The sequence below is a fragment of the Somniosus microcephalus genome, chromosome 4 (genome assembly GCF_052327205.1).
Source record: "Somniosus microcephalus isolate GS21.2 chromosome 4, FLI_Smic_1.0, whole genome shotgun sequence".
In the NCBI taxonomy this organism is placed as follows: Eukaryota; Metazoa; Chordata; class Chondrichthyes; order Squaliformes; family Somniosidae; genus Somniosus; species Somniosus microcephalus.
In genome coordinates, this window is record NC_140990.1 from 257,967,976 (window position 1) to 257,987,436 (window position 19,461).

The window sequence follows — 19,461 nt, forward strand, 5'->3', positions numbered from 1 at the left end:
GCAGAACCTCTGCCTGCTGAAATCACTTAAAAATCTGACACCTGGTAAAAGCAGGTGTAAGGCCTGCTTTTATCAGCATAAGAGTTTAAAAAAGTTAAAAAAGTAATTTTTTTCCACTCATTTATAATTTTAAAATACTTTTAAAAAAGGTAAGTTTATTTTTAGCCCCGTAAAAAACTTTAATTATGTTTTTCAAAACATTAAATTTTTGTTTAAAATATTTAATTTAATGTAATTTTAACTCATTTTAAAAATGTGATTTTTAAAAAATTATTAATGTTTTAGTGTCTTTTTGGGGTGATCTCCATTCATATTTTTGACGGGTCTATCTGTCAAAAGTGTAAAGGGAGATTCCCTTCTTTCATTGTCTCGCCTGGCCCACGTGATCCCAGGGACGCTTGCGAACCGCATACGCCCCTGGGATACGTGGGCCCTGCGCATTTCGACTGTGGAGCGGCCCAGGATCGGAATTGTTCGGACCTCGGGAGCCCTCAGGTAAGGGCGTAGATCTTTTCCCAATAGGAGGCGTCCACATGCAGGAAGCCTCCTATCGGAAGTTACGGGCCAATATTACAAGTGCTGTTCTTTTTCAAGACACACAATTCCTGTTTCAATCAAAAGCATCAACCAACAGGTAGAAAGTGTAAAAGTAGGCACAAACAAGTATACCCTTAAATGGTTAATATTTCTGTTCATATTGGAAAGATTTGACATTCTCATTTCTGTGTTAATTAACATTGTTACAAAAATCTAGCAGTAAATGATAACATATATAATCATCCAGGACAATTTCACGTTCGTTAATTTGGGGAAAAAATATAATAATTCATTTTCTAAAGACAGCGGACATGTTTTCTGACCATCAAAATTATTGGTCAGAAAATCAAGGGCGAAGGTGCAGAATTTTGACATATGCTCTCTCAACATAAGCCAGATGTGCTAAAGTGGAGCATTCCAGCCAACAGCTCAATCATTTTCAGATAAGAATTATGTAAGTTGCAAACTGCACTGAAGGAGCAATCCATCAGTAACAACTGGTAGTTTATTTGTTGAAAAGTAACTGCATAATTTGTGTATATGAGCACTTCTAACAGTGTAATGATTGCATATTCTTCACAGGCTATCCTGATCCTGAAGTTATCTGGTACAAAGGTGAGCAGCCTATCAAGGAGTCTCGTCACTACCAAATTGAATACGATGAAGATGGAAACTGCTGTTTGATTGTTTCTGAGGTATCTGCACATGATGATGGCAAATATACTTGCAAGGCCATCAACAGCCTAGGAGAAGCCACCTGGACATCTGAGCTCATTGTGGAAACAACGGAAGAAGACAAGATGAGTAACACTGAATCAAAGTAAAAGTGTTGCTTGTAGGGATATGCATTTTGACTGATGTTAGATTCTATACTATTAAAACCTATGTAAAAAAAAACCAAGGGTTTGACTATGCAAAGTTCTTTGTTAATTTCCAAGGCATGGAAGGTATTTATGGATATATATATATGCATTCTATGCCTAAGAAATCACCATAGAATATTGCAGTCCTGCCTGGGAATTTAAGATTAGAACCCACCCACTTACCAAATGATGGATATATTTCCATCTGAACACCACAGCATACGTACTATATATTCTTGGTTCAGTTTCACCCACATTTACCAATTTACAGCAATAATCACTTTCTTTTTCAGAGGAATTTAGGAATTCTTTGGACCTAATGCTTCTAAACCAGTTATTTTGAAACCTGCCAATTTAATCTCTTGGTTCTTTGACTCAGTTCTTTGTAGATCCCTATTTGCATGTACAGATGTCTGAGAGGCTGATGAATCCTAGTTTCTGGATCTCATCCAGCTTCTGGACTTGCAGATGTATGGAACTTTCTGTGATCTAAAGATATTTTAAACACATATTTTGTTTACATTACACTGCACCTTTTATATTTTTATGTTTTCACATTGCTTTTTATGTGTCACTTTAGTTTATGGTTTTTGACAATAATACAGTTGATACTTTTACTGGTTTTGTAACACAGATCTCAGACAGGAGTTCAACACCCCAATTTCTTTTCACCAATCAGCTATTCATTTTTATTACTACATACACAAAAATACAGCTTTGTTTATGATTTATAATAAAAGTCTAAGAATGTAAACTTCACAGAAAGGTAACATTGGTTACCAAATCCTGCTGTTTGAAAATTAAACAGAAAATTATTTTTAATATTGCTCTATCACTTTGCAATGCGCACTTTGAATCTAAAACTAAAATAGAGAATGGAACTCACAAATAATTCGATTCATATGAACTGAATGTAAGGATAATGCCATAAGACATCGCAAAGCATATTGTTGCATAGTACTTAACTAAAATTGTACTTGAGAGCATAAAATGGTACACCTCATTTTTAAACAAATCTAAGTACACAATAAATAAATAGACTGTGTTTAACATTGCCTAATCCAGTTGCTTGTTGATGCATTGGAGAGGTCCTGCATTAGACTCAAATGCCCTAATTCTCTGAGGTTTCACCCATGGCATGGAGCCTGGCTGGCAATGAGCACAGATTAGAAAACCCGGCCTTGACTTTGTGCCCTGATTTCCATTGCGTTTAATATTTCGATGGGCAATTTGGGCCTCATTTCAATTTTTTTTTTTTGCATTTTTATTTACATTTTGCTTTATTTGGTTTTGGAACCATTTTGTTCTTTTTCCCTTGCCAATGTTTTCCTTCATTGTTCTTGGTTTCTGCTGGCTTTTAAATCGCACCGTGCAAATTGGTGAGGTATTCCTTCGGGTGTTCCAAATATAATGTATAATTTAGAGAAGAATTTAGATTTAAATGAAGAGTTCAACAAATGCAGATGCAGATATACCTGAGGTGTTTTGGTCTGCACCCAGCACTGCCTCCAGGACCCATGCTTTCCACACTTGCCTGGACATATAAGAGATAGACTTCTCTTTGTTCACAAGAGCAGCTGTCACAGAAATGTATAGTTTGCTGTAGGATAACCTGTAGACAACATTTGGAACAGGGACAGCTCTTTCAAATAAAAGGTTACCTCAGCATGAAGTTTTCATGCCAGCTGATCCTTCCAATCCATCACAAGGGACATCTGCTGCATCAGGCAGTCTGCAGTGCACACATGCATGTTTGCAGGCAGCAATGACTTCATCGCTTTTCCTATGGAAAGGAGGCATCAGCTGTATAGGCCACCTAGCTTTCACTGGGTGGCAGATTTTCTTGAGTGCAATGCATTATAGATGGCAGGCACCCATATAGGCATCACAACGCTTTGTATCAGACCCTTGGCCTACGTGTACAGAAAGGTTTTTTTTACTCAATTACTGTTTAGGTGATAACAGTAATCATCAGTGCATATATCAGTGGCCATTATCCAGGAAGGAGCCATGATGCCTTCATTGTGTGGCAGCTCACAGTGCCTACATTATTTGAAGGGGATGAAGCATTGGATTAATGGCTATCCTCTGCATCCATAGCTGCTGACCCCACTGAGAAACTCTAAATCACAGAAGCATTTCAACAATATGTTTGCTGTTCCTTGACTACCTCCTCTGCCTTCAAGAAAAGTGTACAAAAGGGCAATATTTTTTGTGCAGTGCTTCAAATGGGACCATCCAGAGGATGTGGCCTATCCCAACTTAAGTTTGTGCAATAGTTGGTGGTCCCTACAAGAAATATGAACAAAATTGAGAACAGTTACCTTCACCTCCTTCCTGATACCAGCAAACTTATTCCTCATTTAGAACCAGTTATAAGAGATCTGGTTGGCTGCACTGCCTCAGTCAGTGATACCCCTCCATGCCAATTCCACCTGGACTTTTACTAGAAATTGGCCTTCAACTACAAATAGGGACACTTTCCTTTCCTGCTGCAAGACCTCTAAGCTTTCTGCATCTAAGGTAGCAGTGCTGCCCACATGTTCTCCTATACCATTGTGAACAATGAGTCAATTTTTCTGTCAACGCCATAAGTTTCTCTTTCATGACAAGCTGCAGCCCTTTAACAGCTGTTGCATTGGTAGATTTTCCATTCCCCAGTCAAGTGTGCTTCAGGCCAAGCTTCTCTGGTCAGGCTATCCATTCATTTCAAATTAGGGGAGGGATTCTTGTTAGAAAATTCAGCAAGGCCCACCCTCTGTGCCAGATGAGGCAAGTCTATACCAGGGGCCAACTCAAACATTTTTGCTATCATTAGAAAATCAGGGTTGAAGTGTTGACATAAGACCAGGTTACATTACATCCTATGTAAATTTGATCTGGACCAGCTTTGCCCCTCCAAATTTGAACTGATACTGTGCCAAAAAGCCACAAATCTTTGACCGTGGATTAGTTGCAACGTGTCTGCATCATAACATTGTTGTTGCGTCTTATAAGCTTGCAACATGTATAATGCTGAATGTCACGTAACTTGTGAAATGGAGTAGTTAAGCCAGTTTTAGTTTGGATGGTAGACAACAGCAGTCCAAGTCAAGCAGTTTTAGTTGAACATTTTAAATTTTAAGTGGGTTGGTTTAGCAACCAAACTTTACATTTGGAAGTGATCCTAGTTTCCAATCATTTATAGTGCAATAAACAAACTGCTTCAGATTGTAACATAAAGATTTGTATAATTTAAATTTAAATTTCAAATACTACAGATTTCAATATATAGTTATAAAAGCATAGTTTACTTACATTTTTCATTGATGTAATGTGCAGATTATCTTAGTTACGTACCAAAGAACAACCATTTTTAAACCATTTCTACCACACAAACACATTTTGGATCCCTGTTTCAGATGCTTAAGCTAATCTTAAAACCCTGTACCATAGGTCATCCTAACTTTACTAAGTAAATTACTTTTCAGCAAATGACATAGTTGTTACCCCTGTGACTTATTTTAACATACCATATATATTTATTTACTCAAATATGTTTAAAGATTATACTTTTCTTGTGTTAGCTTATATACCATTCCTAAGAATTCACTGACGGTCACTTAAACTTCCATGCCTAGTTAGAATTTATGGGCTGATACATTTCTGAAGCAATATCTTACAAGTGGAGTTATTTAATGGAATTCCAAGTGATTATTTAGCGATCTACAACTCCAACATTAAAATGAACTAGGGAATGCAAAACATAATGATCCCTGCTAACCATTGTTTCTAAAATGGCTTCTACAAAATCAGCTAGCTTTGGTCTATTCTGATTTTGGACATCCTTACCCTAATACTGTGTATTGCATTTCTATTAAACGCAACACACAATATTAATGTGGCCAACTAGTTGCTATCCAAATTGGGATCTCTTTGGGATTAAGGTGGCTCCAAGGTGATATACCTGATGATGGAAGCTTGCAACAAAGTCAACCCATAATAGGATGCCCGAACTAGGCAGATCCAGAGTACTTCATGGCACTATTAATGATTGGCCAGCTTACTGATAGAATCTGGAGGGGTAGATCTGTCACCAAGATTCTTGACTCCAGATAATCATGCAGTCCAAAGCCCTAATGGGTAGGGTTGTCCTAACTAACCAAGCAGTGGGAGGCTTACCAGTGCTCTGTACTGGTACACAACGTAGTTTTAGCTGGTGAAAGTCAAGGAGCACCCCTGTGCATAGTTGGTTCTAAACTCTGCCAACCTGTGACTAAGCTCTCTGGATTTGGGTAAGTGGGATGTGTCCTTATGGAGAGAGAGTGTGCACTTTATATTGGGTAAACAGAAATCCTACAGGTGAGTGCTGATTTCTGAATAGCTTGATTGGAAGACTCTTAAACATAGGAAAGGGTTTCCATATATGCCAGACATCTGGCTAACTAAATGCATACACAGACACATATATATATATATATATATTACATTTCTATTAAGTACACTTGATCTAAAGAGTATTGTTTTGCTTTTTAATACAAAACTGTTCATGAACAGAAAACTTGGGTGCAGAGTTTGCAAGTTTTTATAAGAAGTATGCACAGTTACAATAATTGGAGGGACAAAGGTGGCTATAATAAACACCAACTTTATATGTACAATTATTTTATGAGCCAATATCATCTCAACTATATTCAGCAATTACACCAATTCCCGGGCCATTTTAGTGTGTGTGTCTCTCAACTTCATCCAGTCTTTATAGTTAAACATTTTCTTTGATTATGAATTCGTCAGATTTTAACAGACCTAATGTACTCTAATTTAACAATACTGCACTGTAGTATGGCATTATCTTAAGTATTACAGATAAAAAATTAGACATTTGGAGATGTGAGATGAAAAGCCTTTGTATCAGATTTAACTGTAGTGTGCAGTAGTTCACTAGGACAGAACATTTCTCCAACCCTTTCAATAACATGTACAGTACCAGGCTTTAGGTTTGAATAAATGGCCAATTGAATAGCATATTTTCAGTTTCCATTGCTGTCATATTGCTTAATAAATGCAATTATGGATTTAAAGATGCACGTGGCATTCAATCAACATAAAATTAATTCAGTTAAATGCAAAAAAATTATTTCAACCATAAACTAAAATCGAACCTCATTTTAAATTTGGTAATAATACCTTTTTCATAATAATAACCGATGAAGTAGGTATAGACAATTTTATAATGTTTACGATGCTAACAACTACCCAATATTTGTATTTTGGAATGCAGTTATTAAAAGAATGGACAACACGTCATTTATTTTTTCACCATTTTTAAATTTTTTGGTACTATTTCCTCCTCTCCTGAAGGTGTCAATTCATACAGGGGTGTAGTTTTACAAGCAATGCAGAGCCCGTTGGTACCTCACTCAAATGACCATTTTTCAGGTTTGAATTCAGACAGGGTGCATCAGCAGGCTATTGATCTCAAGTGGTATCATAGCAGACCCTGATCCTGCCCTTGTCTAATGTCCGCACATGCACGCTTTCCACTGGGTTGCAATCGGGGCCGTCGAGATGTATTGGGGTGGGGGGGGAAAGGAAGATCGGGGCCTTCGAGGGACCGGGGGGTGGGGGGAAGGGAAAGGAAGATAGAGGCCGGCCACCAGAAGATCATGGCTGGCATCAGGATGATCAGGGTAGGGAGGAGGGAAGGGAAGATCAGGGTCGGCCATCGCAGGATCGTGGCCGGCCTCAGGGTTATTGTGGGGGGGGGGTGGCCTGGGAAGGTGATAAGAGGCCTCGTGGTGAGAGGGTCTCCGATCACAGGAATGGGTTAGGCAGGGACCCTGAATCCAGGAGGTAGGTGTCACCTTGCTGTAACTGTCGGGTTTTACAAGGTGTGTAAAACCTGTCCAGCTGCAGTTAAAATCAAAATGGAGGTTAAAGAAGAGGCTTCCAGCCTCATCAAAATATTTAAATTGATGTCCCACCTCCTGGCAGCGGGTTGGCTGCCCGCCACCGTCCCATTAAAATCAGAAGTGGGCGGGTTCAGGTCCGGATTCCGATTTTTAGCAATTTAACTACCCCCACACTCCAAACCCACCTGTTTTTTATAAGTTAAAATTCCCCCACTGTGGGGGAGAAATTCAACTCACAGTCTTGTTTTATCTGGTGTAAAAGCGGCATTAGAACTTTGAATTTCATGTCACGATCTTCCACATCCAACTACACCTGAAATGCAGCAGACACCATATTGGCTCAGGTGACTTTTCGTCTTCCAGGGCACTCGCCTGAAACAGCCGTTCAGCTCCTTAATTATGCAAATCAAATTCCTATGCCGGTAGTAGAATTATAATGCCGTTCCGTCATCGTCGCTGGGTCAAAATCTAGGAACTCCCTCCTAGCAGCACTGTGGGAGTACCTTCACCACACAGACTGCAGCGGTTCAAGAAGGTGGCTCACCACCACCTTCTCAATTAGGGATGGGCAATGCCCACATTCCATAAACAAATTTTTAAAAAGTAGGACCCTGGATGTGAAATTCTTACGCCCCACTTGCACCATGCATGCTCTGCTTTGTAAGGAGGAGTCCTCTTCCTGGGCCCACAAAAAAATCTCCAACCCACTACCATCACGTTTAAGCCCCCTCCCACTGGGATCTCCTCCTCCGTGCAGACCCGACTTACCAACCGGCTCGACGTAGGAGCCAGACGATTTCCCGCCCTTCCCGAACAGCGAGCTGCAGAAGAGCGCCTGTTTGGTGCCACAGCTCGCCGGCAGCATTTAAATTAAATCCAAACAACAACAACTTGTATTTATATAGTGCCTTTAACATAGTAAAACGTCCCAAAGCGCTTCACAGGAGTGTAAAAAGACAATTATAAAAATTTGACACCGAGCCACACAAGGAGAAATTAGGGCAGATGAACAAAAGCTTGGTCAAAGAGGTAGGTTTTAAGGAGTGTCTTAAAGGAGGAAAGAGAGGTAGCGAGGCAGAGAGGTTTAGGCAGGGAATTCCAGAGCTTAGGGCCTCGACAATAGAAGGCACGGCCACCAAAGGTTGAGCGGTTATAACCAGGGATGCTCAAGAGGCCAGAATTAGAGGAGCGCAGATATCTCGGGGGGTTGTAGGACTGAAGGAGATTACAGAGATAGGGAGGGGCGAGGCCATGGAGGGATTTGAAAACAAGGCTGAGAAGTTTGAAATTGAAGCGTTGCTTAACCGGGAGCCAATGTAGATCAGCGAGCACAGGGGTGATGGGTGAACGGGACTTGGTGCGAGTTAGGACAAGTGCAGTCGAGTTTTGGATGACCTCAAGTTTACATAGGCTACACTGTGGGAGGCCAGCCAGGAGTGCGTTGGAATAGTCAAGTCCAGAGGTAACAAAGGCACGAATGGGGGTTTCACCAGCGGATGAGCTGAGGCAAGGGCGGAGACGGGTGATGTTACGGAGGTGGAAATAGGCGGTCTTAGTTATGCTGCGGATATGTGGTTGAAGCTCATTTCAGGGTCAAATATGACACCAAGGTTGCAAACAGTGTGGTTCAGCCTCAGACAGATATTAGAGAGAGGGATGGAGTCAGTGGCTAGGGAACGGAGTTTGTGGCGGGGACCGAAAACAATGGCTTCGGTCTTCCCAATATTTAATGGGAGAAAATTTCTGCTCATTCAGAACTGGATGTCGGACAAGCAGTCAGACAATTTAGAGACCGTGGAGGGGTTGAGAGAAGTGTTAGTGAGGTAGAGCTGGGTGTCATCAGCATATATGTGGAAACTGGTGCTGTGTTTTTGGATGATGTCGCCAAGGGGCAACATGTAGGTGAGAAATAGGAGGGGGCCAAGAATAGATCCTTGGGAGACACCAGAGGTAACGATGTGGGAGTGGGAAGAGAAACCATTGCAGGTGTATTCTCTGGCTACGATTAGAGAGATAAGAATGGAACCAGGCGAGTGCAGTCCCACCCAGCTGGACGATGGTGGAGAGGCGATGGAGGAGGTTGGAGTGATCAACCATGTCAAAGGCTGCAGACAAGTCAAGAAGGACGAGGAGGGCTAGTTTACCTTTGTCACAGTCCCAAAGGATGTCATTTGTGACTTTGATGAGAGCCGTTTCGGTACTGTGGCAAGGGCGGAAACCTGATTGGAGGGATTTAAAGATGGAGCACAAAGCCAAAATTTGGCTCGGGCCTCAGGCTGGCACGGCATGCGGAGCCATCGCTCTGTAGAATTTTACATCCGTTTTGCGTGCAAGTCGAATTACTCAGTCTCTGACAAGATAGAGAATGTGTCATGTAGTGAATCACGGGTTCAAACCCTTGTCCTAACACACTGTGCTACAGAATAGTGGTCTTAATGGGATTTTAACTCCCTCCGCCTGGCGGTAACCGGGCGGTACAGGAGTTAAAATCAAGGCGGTAGATTTACTGCTGGTTTGCTGACATCTTACCACGCCTGAAGCATCATGAATATATTTAAATCAGGGTCCTATTATGTAGCTAGGAATCCAAAGCCATTTTTACAGTCTACTGGGCAGAGCGTCCACTTAGTAAAACATCACCAAGAAGCAGGGACCTCAAAGTGCTCCGCCAAAGACAGTTCTCCAACCCTGTAAGACCCAGCACCAAATTGTAAAACCCTTGATACCTCTGAATTAGTCAAGTCCCAGGAATCATTGCCTGATTCCGAACTGCATGCTGTTCCCATCACATGCACTGCACTCTGACTACCACAATGTAAATTATGTCCCAATGTATACCTCTGCAAGTGCTATGCAATAGACTGCACAGAGACTTCATAAATATATGAATGAGGAAAAGAAGTTTAAAAAGCAGCTACTAGAAATCCAGTTATATTTAACATAAAATCATGTTAGAAGTTGGAACATACCTTAGCGTTAGGATTTATATAGTATGTTGGTTATAGTGGCAGAATTTTAAAAAGGAACATGTAAAATTTGGTATGTTCTTCACATCAATGCCTATCTTGTATACTACTGCTCAAATTAAAATGTTATACTCATATAGGATTTATTTTACCAAAGTTAATACTAACAGTAATATTAATGAGTGATATTAATAGTTACCACATTGTATTCTTCCTCAATCTATGTGATGTTTATCAGAGTCATGCAACTTGGATTCAAGTAGTTTATCATAAACATTAATTTCTCATTAATGTTTGTGCTTGGTAGTGTGCAGATATATGTAGTGCACTTTATTGCATTTAATCTTCAGTATTTAAGCTACCAATTTTACAGGAGCAATCAAATATAATGTTTTAAAGAAAATCTAATAAAAAGGAACACATGAAACAATACAGAACAATATGCATTATGTATCTTATCAGTACTTCAAAATAGCTTAATAATAGAAAATAAAAGCAATATAGCTGTTTCTATCCTCTCAGTTCAAGGTTAAGTTTGCAAGTAAGACATATCTCATATGTATATGCAGCACTTGATGCCTCACAATGTGCAATGGACCCATGATGTGCACTTCATTGTCAAAACAACAACAACTTGCATTTATATAGCGCCTTTAACGTAGTAAAATGTCCCAAGGCACTTCACAGGAGCATTATCAAACAAAATTTGACGCTGAGCCACGTAAGAAAATACTAGGACAGAGGAGAGCGAGGCAGAGAGACTTAGGGAAGGAATTCGAGAGCATAGGACCCAGGCATCTGAAGGCACGGCCGTCAATGGTGGAGCAATTAAAATCAGGAATGTGCAAGAGGCCAGAATTGGAGGAGCGCAAAGATCTCGGAGGGCTGTAGGGCTGGAGGAGTTTACAGAGATAAGGAAGAGTGAGGCCGAGGAGGTATTTGAACACAAGGATGAGAATTTTAAATTTGAGTTTGTAGTCCTTTTGGACTCCTTGGATACGAAATTGGCTAAGTGACAGGAAACAGAGAGTAATGGTCAACGGTTGTTTATCGGACTGGAGGAAGGTATACAGTGGTATTCCCCAGGGGTCGGTTCTAGGACCAGTGCTTTTCTTGATATATATTAATGACTTGGACTTGGATGTACGAGGCACAATTTCAAAATTTGCAGATGACACAAAACTTGGAAGTATCGTGTACAGTGAGGAGGATAGTGATAGACTTCAAGAGGACAGAGACAGGCTGGTGGAATGGGCAGACACATGGCAGATGAAATTTAATGCAGAAAGGTGTGAAGTGGTACATTTTGGTAGGAAGAATGAGAGGCAATATAAACTAAAGGGTACAATTCTAAAGGGGGTGCTTGAACAGAGAGACCTGGGGGTCTTTGTGCACAAATCATTGAAGGTGGCAGGGCAGGTTGAAAAAGTGGTTAAAAAAGCATATGGGATCCTGGGCTTCATAAATAGAGGCATAGAGTACAAAAGCAAGGAAGTAATGATGAACCTTTACAAAACTCTGGTTCAGCCTCAACTGCAGTATTGTGTCCAATTCTGAGCACCGCACTTTAGGAAGGATGTGAAGGCCTTAGAAAGGGTGCAGAAAAGATTTACAAGAATGATTCCAGGGATGAGACACTTCAGTTACGTTGATAGACTGGAGAAGCTGGGGTTGTTCTCCTTAGAACAGAAATGGTTGAGAGGGGATTTGATAGAGGTGTTCAAAATCATGAGGGGCCTAGACAGAGAGAAACTGTTCCCATTGGTGGAAGGGTCGAGAACCAGAGGACACAGATTGGCAAAAGAACCAAAGGCAACATGAGGAAAAGCTTTTTTACGCAGCTAGTGGTTAGGATCTGGAATGCACTGCCTGATAGAAAAAAGAAAGACTTGCATTTATATAGCGCCTTTCATGACCACCGGACGTCTCAAAGCACTTTACAGCCAACTAAGTACTTTTGAAGTTCAGTCACTGTTGTAATGTGGGAAACATGGCAGCCAATTTGCACAAGCAAGGTCCCACAAACAGCAATGTGATAATGACCAGGTAATTTTTCTTTTGTTATGTTGGTTGAGGGATACATATTGGCCAGGACACTGGTGATAACTCCCCTGCTCTTCAAAATAGTGCCATGGGGTCTTTTACGTCCACCTAAGAGAGCAGATGGAGCCTCAGTTTAACATCTCATTTGAAAGACGGCATGAAAGGATTGTTACTAGTCCTAGACCCTTTCGGGCTACCCCAGATCAGGCGTATTCCCCAGACGTTCACTCTCAACTAAAGTTAGAGGTAGCCGAATCCTAAAGACGCTTAATTGGGTCTAAAGGTTCAGACTATCTCTCCCTAAAGGAAAGGAACGACCTGAAGATGTTACCATCCTCCAGATAGCACTTTTAATAAGTTTAACTAGTCTGTAACCTTCTGGATATTATGAGGGTCTGGAAAACTCCTCCAGAATTCTGCAATTCCTCACCAAAGAGTGTACAGAGATTGAGTTCATGAGTTTGATACAGAAGTACTATGTGAGACAATTCTAAAAATAAAAAGATTTATTAAAGAACCGACATGTAACTTATTCAATCACAACACTAACAGTTCAAATACAAATAGCTTACAATTCTTATCATCAGAGATCCTTATTCTCAAATCTTAACTTCGTTACATTTTTATATTTCTTTGTCTTATTTTCCAGGATATCCACCAAAATCAAATACCTTTGATTCCCGAGATTAAAGAGTTAAAAAAATTACAGCTCTGGAGCGTGAGAATTGCTTTGCCCCTTTCAGCGAATTCTATCTTGCCATTTGAAAATTCTATATTTATACCCTTTTTGCAGTGGTATATCCTTTGAAGTTTTCTGCTGATGTAAGCTAATTATCTCTAGTCATTTTTCTGTTGACTCCTTCTATTCTTACTGTCAGTTCTGCTGGTAGCTTGCAGAATTAGGTCTGCTGTGTAGGTGTCTCAAGCTTATCATAAAAACAATGTGACAGCAGTGGTACTATTTGATATAATTTTTATCAAAGTTTCCTGTTTGTATCTTTTGCATTTAGAACACCTCAACTGGTTGTAACACAGACTTCGTGTCTCCTAAGTGTTCCAAGTTCACCACAAAAACAATGTGATGATTAGTGCCTCCCGTGTTTCATTTGATGTTATTTTTATGAAGCCATTCTGTGCAATTCTTTTTACGTGTAAATTAAAAACATCTCAACTAGGGTGATCTATGCAATTCTTATTTGCCTCAGTTGGTTGTAACATTGTCTCCTTATTTCATTTGATGTCATTTTTACAAAGGCACATGTTTCTTTAATCTTTCTATGTTTCTTTCCGAAGTGTTGGTTTATAACACTTAACTGGGTACATACCATTGTGTTCCTTCCAAGCTGCAGACCTCCCAGAACCTCCAACCTTTTACTTCAATAGGGCTATTGTTTCAGTGTCAACAACCCATCTTATCTCAAAAGTCTGTATGCTGTTTACAGTTTTTGATTGTTAAGGCTTCCAGACTTCCAGACCCAGTATATCATGTTTTAGCAGGTCAAAATTCTGTTCATAGGATGGTGTATTTTTCAGAATATGGCTATTCCTTCACAGGCACCCTCCGACAGTGTAGCACTCCCTCAGCACTGCATTGGAGTGTCAGCCGAGCTTTATGTGCTCAAGTCCCAGGAGTGGGACTTGAACCCACAACCTGACTCAGTGGCAAGTGTGCTACCCACTGAGCCACAGCTGATAGGGTAGTGGAGGCAGATTCAATCGTGGTTTTCAAAAGGGAATTAGCTAAATACCTGAAGGAAAACATTTGCATGGCTACGGGGAAAGGGCGGGGAAGTGGGACTAGCTGAAGTGCTCTTGCAGAGAGCCGGCACGGGCTCGACCGGCCAAATGGCCTCCTTCTATGCTGTAACCATTCTATGATTCTTTCCAATTGTCCGAAGCTGACGCCATATTGGTAATAGTGGTGGCTTTTATTTGATATAAGTAAAACTTAATACATTACAGTATTTGAGCAGCAGTTTACAAGGTACAGTTGAGAATTATATTACCCTGGTGTTCCTTGGGTAGAAACTGTTACTTTGTTCCAATTTCCCTCTACAGTTCATCCTCGTCCACCTTCCAGATGCTTGCTGTTGACTCTTCTGAGAGTGGTTCCAAGCCCCCAGGTTATACCCCAAAAACAGGAACTGCAATAGAATTCATCCAATCACATTTTCTCCCATACTGCCCCCAACCTACCCCATCATATTGACAATACATACATGTCCAGGCACAAATGATGCCTGGGCCCCTCATAGCTCTGTCTTCAGTCTCATCACAAGCTTCTATTGTCTCTGGGTCAATGACCCATCCTGCAGTCCTTGAAACTAACAACCTTACTGACTGCAATCAAGTCTCAAAACATTGTTCTCTTTACTACTTTATTTAGAGGAATAAATGGAACTGTGGCCTATCAAAGCTAAGAAATTAAATGTAGTCTACCAAGGCCCAATATTATAAACGAATTAAAGAGGTCGTGAATTGGACAAAAGAATACGAATTCTACAGCACACATGGCTGCGGCTGGGGAGGGAAATGCCAAGGTGACGAGTTTTACATCTCAAGGTTCCTCCTTTGTTTTTCTTAGCAATTGTAGCAGTTTAAGGTTCCTGGATCCACTGTTCCAGGTAAGGCAGCAACTTTTCATTCTTTTGAACCGGTTTCCCCAAATACCTTCTAAACCCATATTTCCTTACACTTTGCCAGAATGAGATCCAATGTAGATCAGTGAGCACATGGGTGGTGAGTGAACGGGACTCAGTGAGAGTTAGGATACAGGCAGCAAAGTTTTGAATGAGCTCAACTACATGGAGGGTGGAAGATGGGGAGCATTAGAATAGTCGAGTCTGTAGGTAACAAAAGCATGAATGAGCGTTTCAGCGACAGACGGGCGGAGGCAGGGGCAGAGACTGGCAATATTACAGAGCTGGAAGTAGGCAGTCTTGGTGATGGAGAGGATATAGAGTTGGAAGCTCAGTTCAGGGTCAATTAGGACACCGAGTTTGCGAACAGTCTGGCTCCCTGAGACAGTGGCCAGGAAGGGGGATGGAATCAGTGACTATAAAATATCAACTGTGGAAATTAACTGGTAAATCATTTTTGCTAATGGTTTCCACAAGCTGGAATATAAAATTAGTTTCCAGGTATATACATGGCTCTATCAAAGCATTCAGCGCTTTAGTCACTTAGGGGGAAAAATTCAGTTGGTTGCGCCACCCGTTAGCGCCTTAAGAGGGCGATAAGTGGGGCGCGAACCAGCTAGCGCCCGGGCACGGCGATACCTGCACCTCGCGCAAAATTGAGCGGACATTTAGCGGCGGCGCTAAACTGCAACGCCCGCTCAGCTGCGCACGCAGATCCTGACGTCATTTCAGAGTGCAACGCCCTTGGGGCGTCCCGGACTGGAAATTCAGTGGCGTCCCCCTCCGTTCCGCCTGTTGCTCCCAACGACAGGTTGACTGGAACGGTTCCCAGTTGCTGTGGGGCTGGGGGGGTGCTATTTAAAGGGGACTTCTTTGTGGTAGCCATTTTTGGACCACTCCTTCTGAGAGAGAGAGAGAGATTTGCAGAGAGACAAAGGGAGAGAGATTTCTGCATGAATCAGCGCTCCCTGAGGTACTTTTGGCTTCTGACCAGAACTTTGTAGTTGCTTTGCTTTTTCACCGGCATAACTTTGAGTGGCCACATACTATGGGGGCTGCAATGGATGGGAACGTCGGGCTTCTCCATTACATTGAGAGGGCACAGAGACGCAGAGAGAGAGTGCCAATCATGGCCAGACGGAGGAGGGCCAACAGGCGTCGGCACACGAGACCTTACGCTCCCAGGGTTTTCCGCCAACAGTTCTCATACATCAATATGCCTGAGGAGCAGTGTTTTCAGAGGCTGCGATTCAGCAAGAAGGTGGTCACTGAGCTCTGCCACCTGCTTCAGCCAGATCTGCAGCCTCAACTGAGGAGCAGGACATCTCTGTCGGTGGCAGTGAAGGTAACAGTGGCTCTCAACTTCTATGCCACCGGCTCCTTCCAATCCGCTACTGGGGACATTGCCAATATCTCCCAGTTCGCGGTGCATTGCTGCATCTGTCAAGTCACGAATGCCCTCTTAAAAGGAGACGACAGTACATCTCCTTCCCCATGACCCTGGACAAGCAGCAAGAGCGCGCAATGGGCTTTGCAAGAATAGCGGGCTTCCCCACCGTGCCGCAACCCCTAAGCCGGTCAAGGAAACAATTAGTTCAAAGAGCAAACATGCACATTCTGAATAAAGACACTACTTTATTTAACAAACTGTGTACCCTTCCCGCATGACAAAGTAATAGAGAGAAACCCCAAAAAAAACAGTCAGTCACATAACTGGCTCTCACAACCTGGAGACAATGACCAAAACAGTAACAAAAATATGACCACGATCCTCGGCCTTCAATAAAACAATTAACAACATTTTGCCCCACTCCTACTTTTTGCCCTTCGAGGGTGATCTGCTTCGCTTGCGAAATTGGCCCCTTCCCACCCTGCAGCTCCTCCGTAATGGGACCCCAGTAGCTGCAGCAAGGCTGGGGGAAGGCTGCTGAGTGTCAGAAACTGAGACTGCAGATGCCCTTGAGGGACGGCCTGGACCAGCTCTGGGCCTGGAGGGCCCGGCTGCTGACTGCTCCGACTCTGCATGGGCGGCACCAGTCTGTCCTACAGGTGGTGGCAGCTGCAGTGGAGAAGTGACAGTGCTGGCAGCAGGAATTCTGTCATCCTGAGAGAGGACAGCAACTCCCTGTTTGGCCGACACACTGGCACTCCCATGGGGCAGCACTGCAGCATGCGAAGCAATCTGCTGAAGCACAGATTACTGGCCTGCTGCGGTGCGGTGAGGGCCCCGGGGAATCTTGCCCGATCCAGCGAGGGTGGCAGCAGTCAGTGCTCGTGTGGCCTCAATCTGGATCTGCATGAGACCAGCCACTGACTGCATTGCAGCACTTAGCACTTGCGTGGCAGCCGCCTGTGCTGCGCCGATGTCCTGGACAATCCTTGCCTGTGCTGCACCAAAGTCCTGGACAATCCTTGCCTGTGCTGTGCCAAAGTCCTGGAGACTCCTTGCCTGTGCTGCGCTGAAGTCCTGGAGACTCCTTGCCAGTGACTCAATGGATTCAGGCATCCTTGCCACTGCAGCCATGAGCTCAGTGTGCCTGTGCTCCGCCTGGGTGCCCATTTCAGCGAGGAGCCACACCTCTTCTGCGCTCACTGTAGCAGGACTCGAGGCCAGACTCTCCCTCCAGGGAGAAGGCCGCCGAGCTTCCCTACCCCCCTCGCGTTGCTGCAGCCCGCTGGGCCCCGGAGCTTCACCCTCCTCAGACCATTCCCCCCTGCTCCCTTCCAGGGAAGACGTGTCCCCATTATGGCCATGGGCTGCCTCGGCTGAGGGTGGCACTGATGGCTTCCTCCTCATCGTCGCCTTCAGAATCACTCACAGTGGCAGCTTGAGGGCCCGCCTCCTCACCTGGTGAATCAGCATCTGAAAGCCGGGAAGTACAAGAGTGGCTTTAGCGTGAGGACAGGGTGGCAGCAAGGGAGGCATGAGTGCTGCAATGTACTGGTTTGGCTCAAAAGTGGCAAAGGATGCTGGTGTGAGGCTAGCCTGCACTTCTTAAAGGCAATCTGCACCACTTAAACGGGAGGTGCATTCTGCCTGCAACAGGTGATGGAAGTGATTGTGAAGGCTGCTATCAGAAAAACAAGATTGAGTAATGACCCAACAGGCCAGGGAAAGGGTTTAGAGATTCTCCGATGCAACACTGGTGGCATTAGTCCAGGAGGTGAACTCCAGGAGAGAGGTCCTCTTCCCACAGGGGGCCAGGAGGCCTACCAGGCAACAGATGAGAGCGCAGTGGGAACAGATAGTCAATATGGTCAATGCCAGCAGTGTAGCCCCGAGGACCTGGACTCAGTGTAGGAAGTCGTTTAAGGACCTCACACGCATGGTTAAGGTCAGTGAATTCATCTTCAAATGCCATATCCCACCATCTGTACCACTAGTCTCACACACGGCTCAATCCACCACACCCCCATCACTCACCTACCAACAATCTCTACCAAACATGACTCACATTCATAGCTTCACCTCACCCGCACACTTTTGCAAGACTCACACCCACATCTCACAGCTTGAACATGCTGTCACCTATTGAACCATGACTGGCACATCACCTAAAGACATTACACCACACTCACTGACACACTTCCCTTTCTCTTGCGGGAAAAGATTGACGCATAACCACAGGCAGCAGAGCTTAACTGGCAGGGGACAGGCTCACCTGCATCAACTCACCCCCTTGGAGGAGACGGTGCTGGCTATTCTTGGCAGGTGCATGGCTGAGCCTGTGGCCAGCTGCGGGGCTGAAGGAATTCAAGATGATGGTATCCTTGTACATTATCCTCCTTCTCACACCCAACTACCCTCTCATCCCACAATCTCTTCTGATTTACAATCTGCACATGGTGTAAGCATGCAGCTATTGCTTTCCCCCGGTCCCTTCACCACAACCCTTGTGCCTTTCTCAATTCAGACACCCAAGAATTGAAGCCTGCCCAGCTAGTAGTCAAAGAACAAGAGGGAGAGGAGAGTCCAGAAGAAGAAGAAACACTGTCACTCGATTTCACACTCCCAGGCACCAGCTCAGATACAGACATTCCACGTACTATAGAGGATAGTTTAGACGTAGGATCTGCACGTGGTGAGACACCGGGCACAAGTGGCCTGCAGCCAGGGCAGGGGGAAAGGGTAATGTAGGCGCCAGCTCCCCGGAAGGTGAGGTCGCACACAAGTTCTGCTGCACAGGACTCAGATGAAGACCTCGATGGGGCGGCCTACAGAAGAACGCTGATGGGTATGCACAATGAAATGTTTGGTGCATCGGCAGGCCTGTCAGAAAGCCTGAATGCAATGTCAAGGAGCATGTAGGAGACCAGCTCCAGCCTTGCACAGGGCTTTGAGAAAAGTTTGGAGCCCCTCCTTCCCAGCGTGGAAGGACTGGGCAGATCCATTAATGCACGCATGAACCCAACTATCATGCAGCGTCTGATGGCTGAAGTCTCAGCTTCCAATGCCGCACATCGCAGACACTAAGGGAACGGTAACATAGTGGCAATGTTATTGGGCTAGTAATCCAAAAGT

At 43.5% G+C, this 19,461-nt stretch overlaps 1 protein-coding gene across 3 annotated transcripts in view; it reads left to right on the plus strand.

Moving 5' to 3' along the window:
• LOC147120408 (myosin light chain kinase, smooth muscle-like) overlaps positions 1-13,475 on the plus strand; it is a 604,168-nt gene extending 590,693 nt beyond the window's left edge. For 2 of the 3 annotated variants that reach the window (XM_085986292.1, XM_085986291.1), the window contains exon 32: positions 1,120-13,475. In XM_085986292.1, coding sequence (XP_085842418.1) covers positions 1,120-1,361 — 242 coding nt within the window. In that variant the 3' untranslated portion in view covers positions 1,362-13,475. The remainder of the gene's footprint in view (positions 1-1,119) is intronic. The other variant, XR_015078189.1, reaches the window with a different exon arrangement.
• The last annotated feature ends 5,986 nt before the right edge of the window (positions 13,476-19,461 follow it).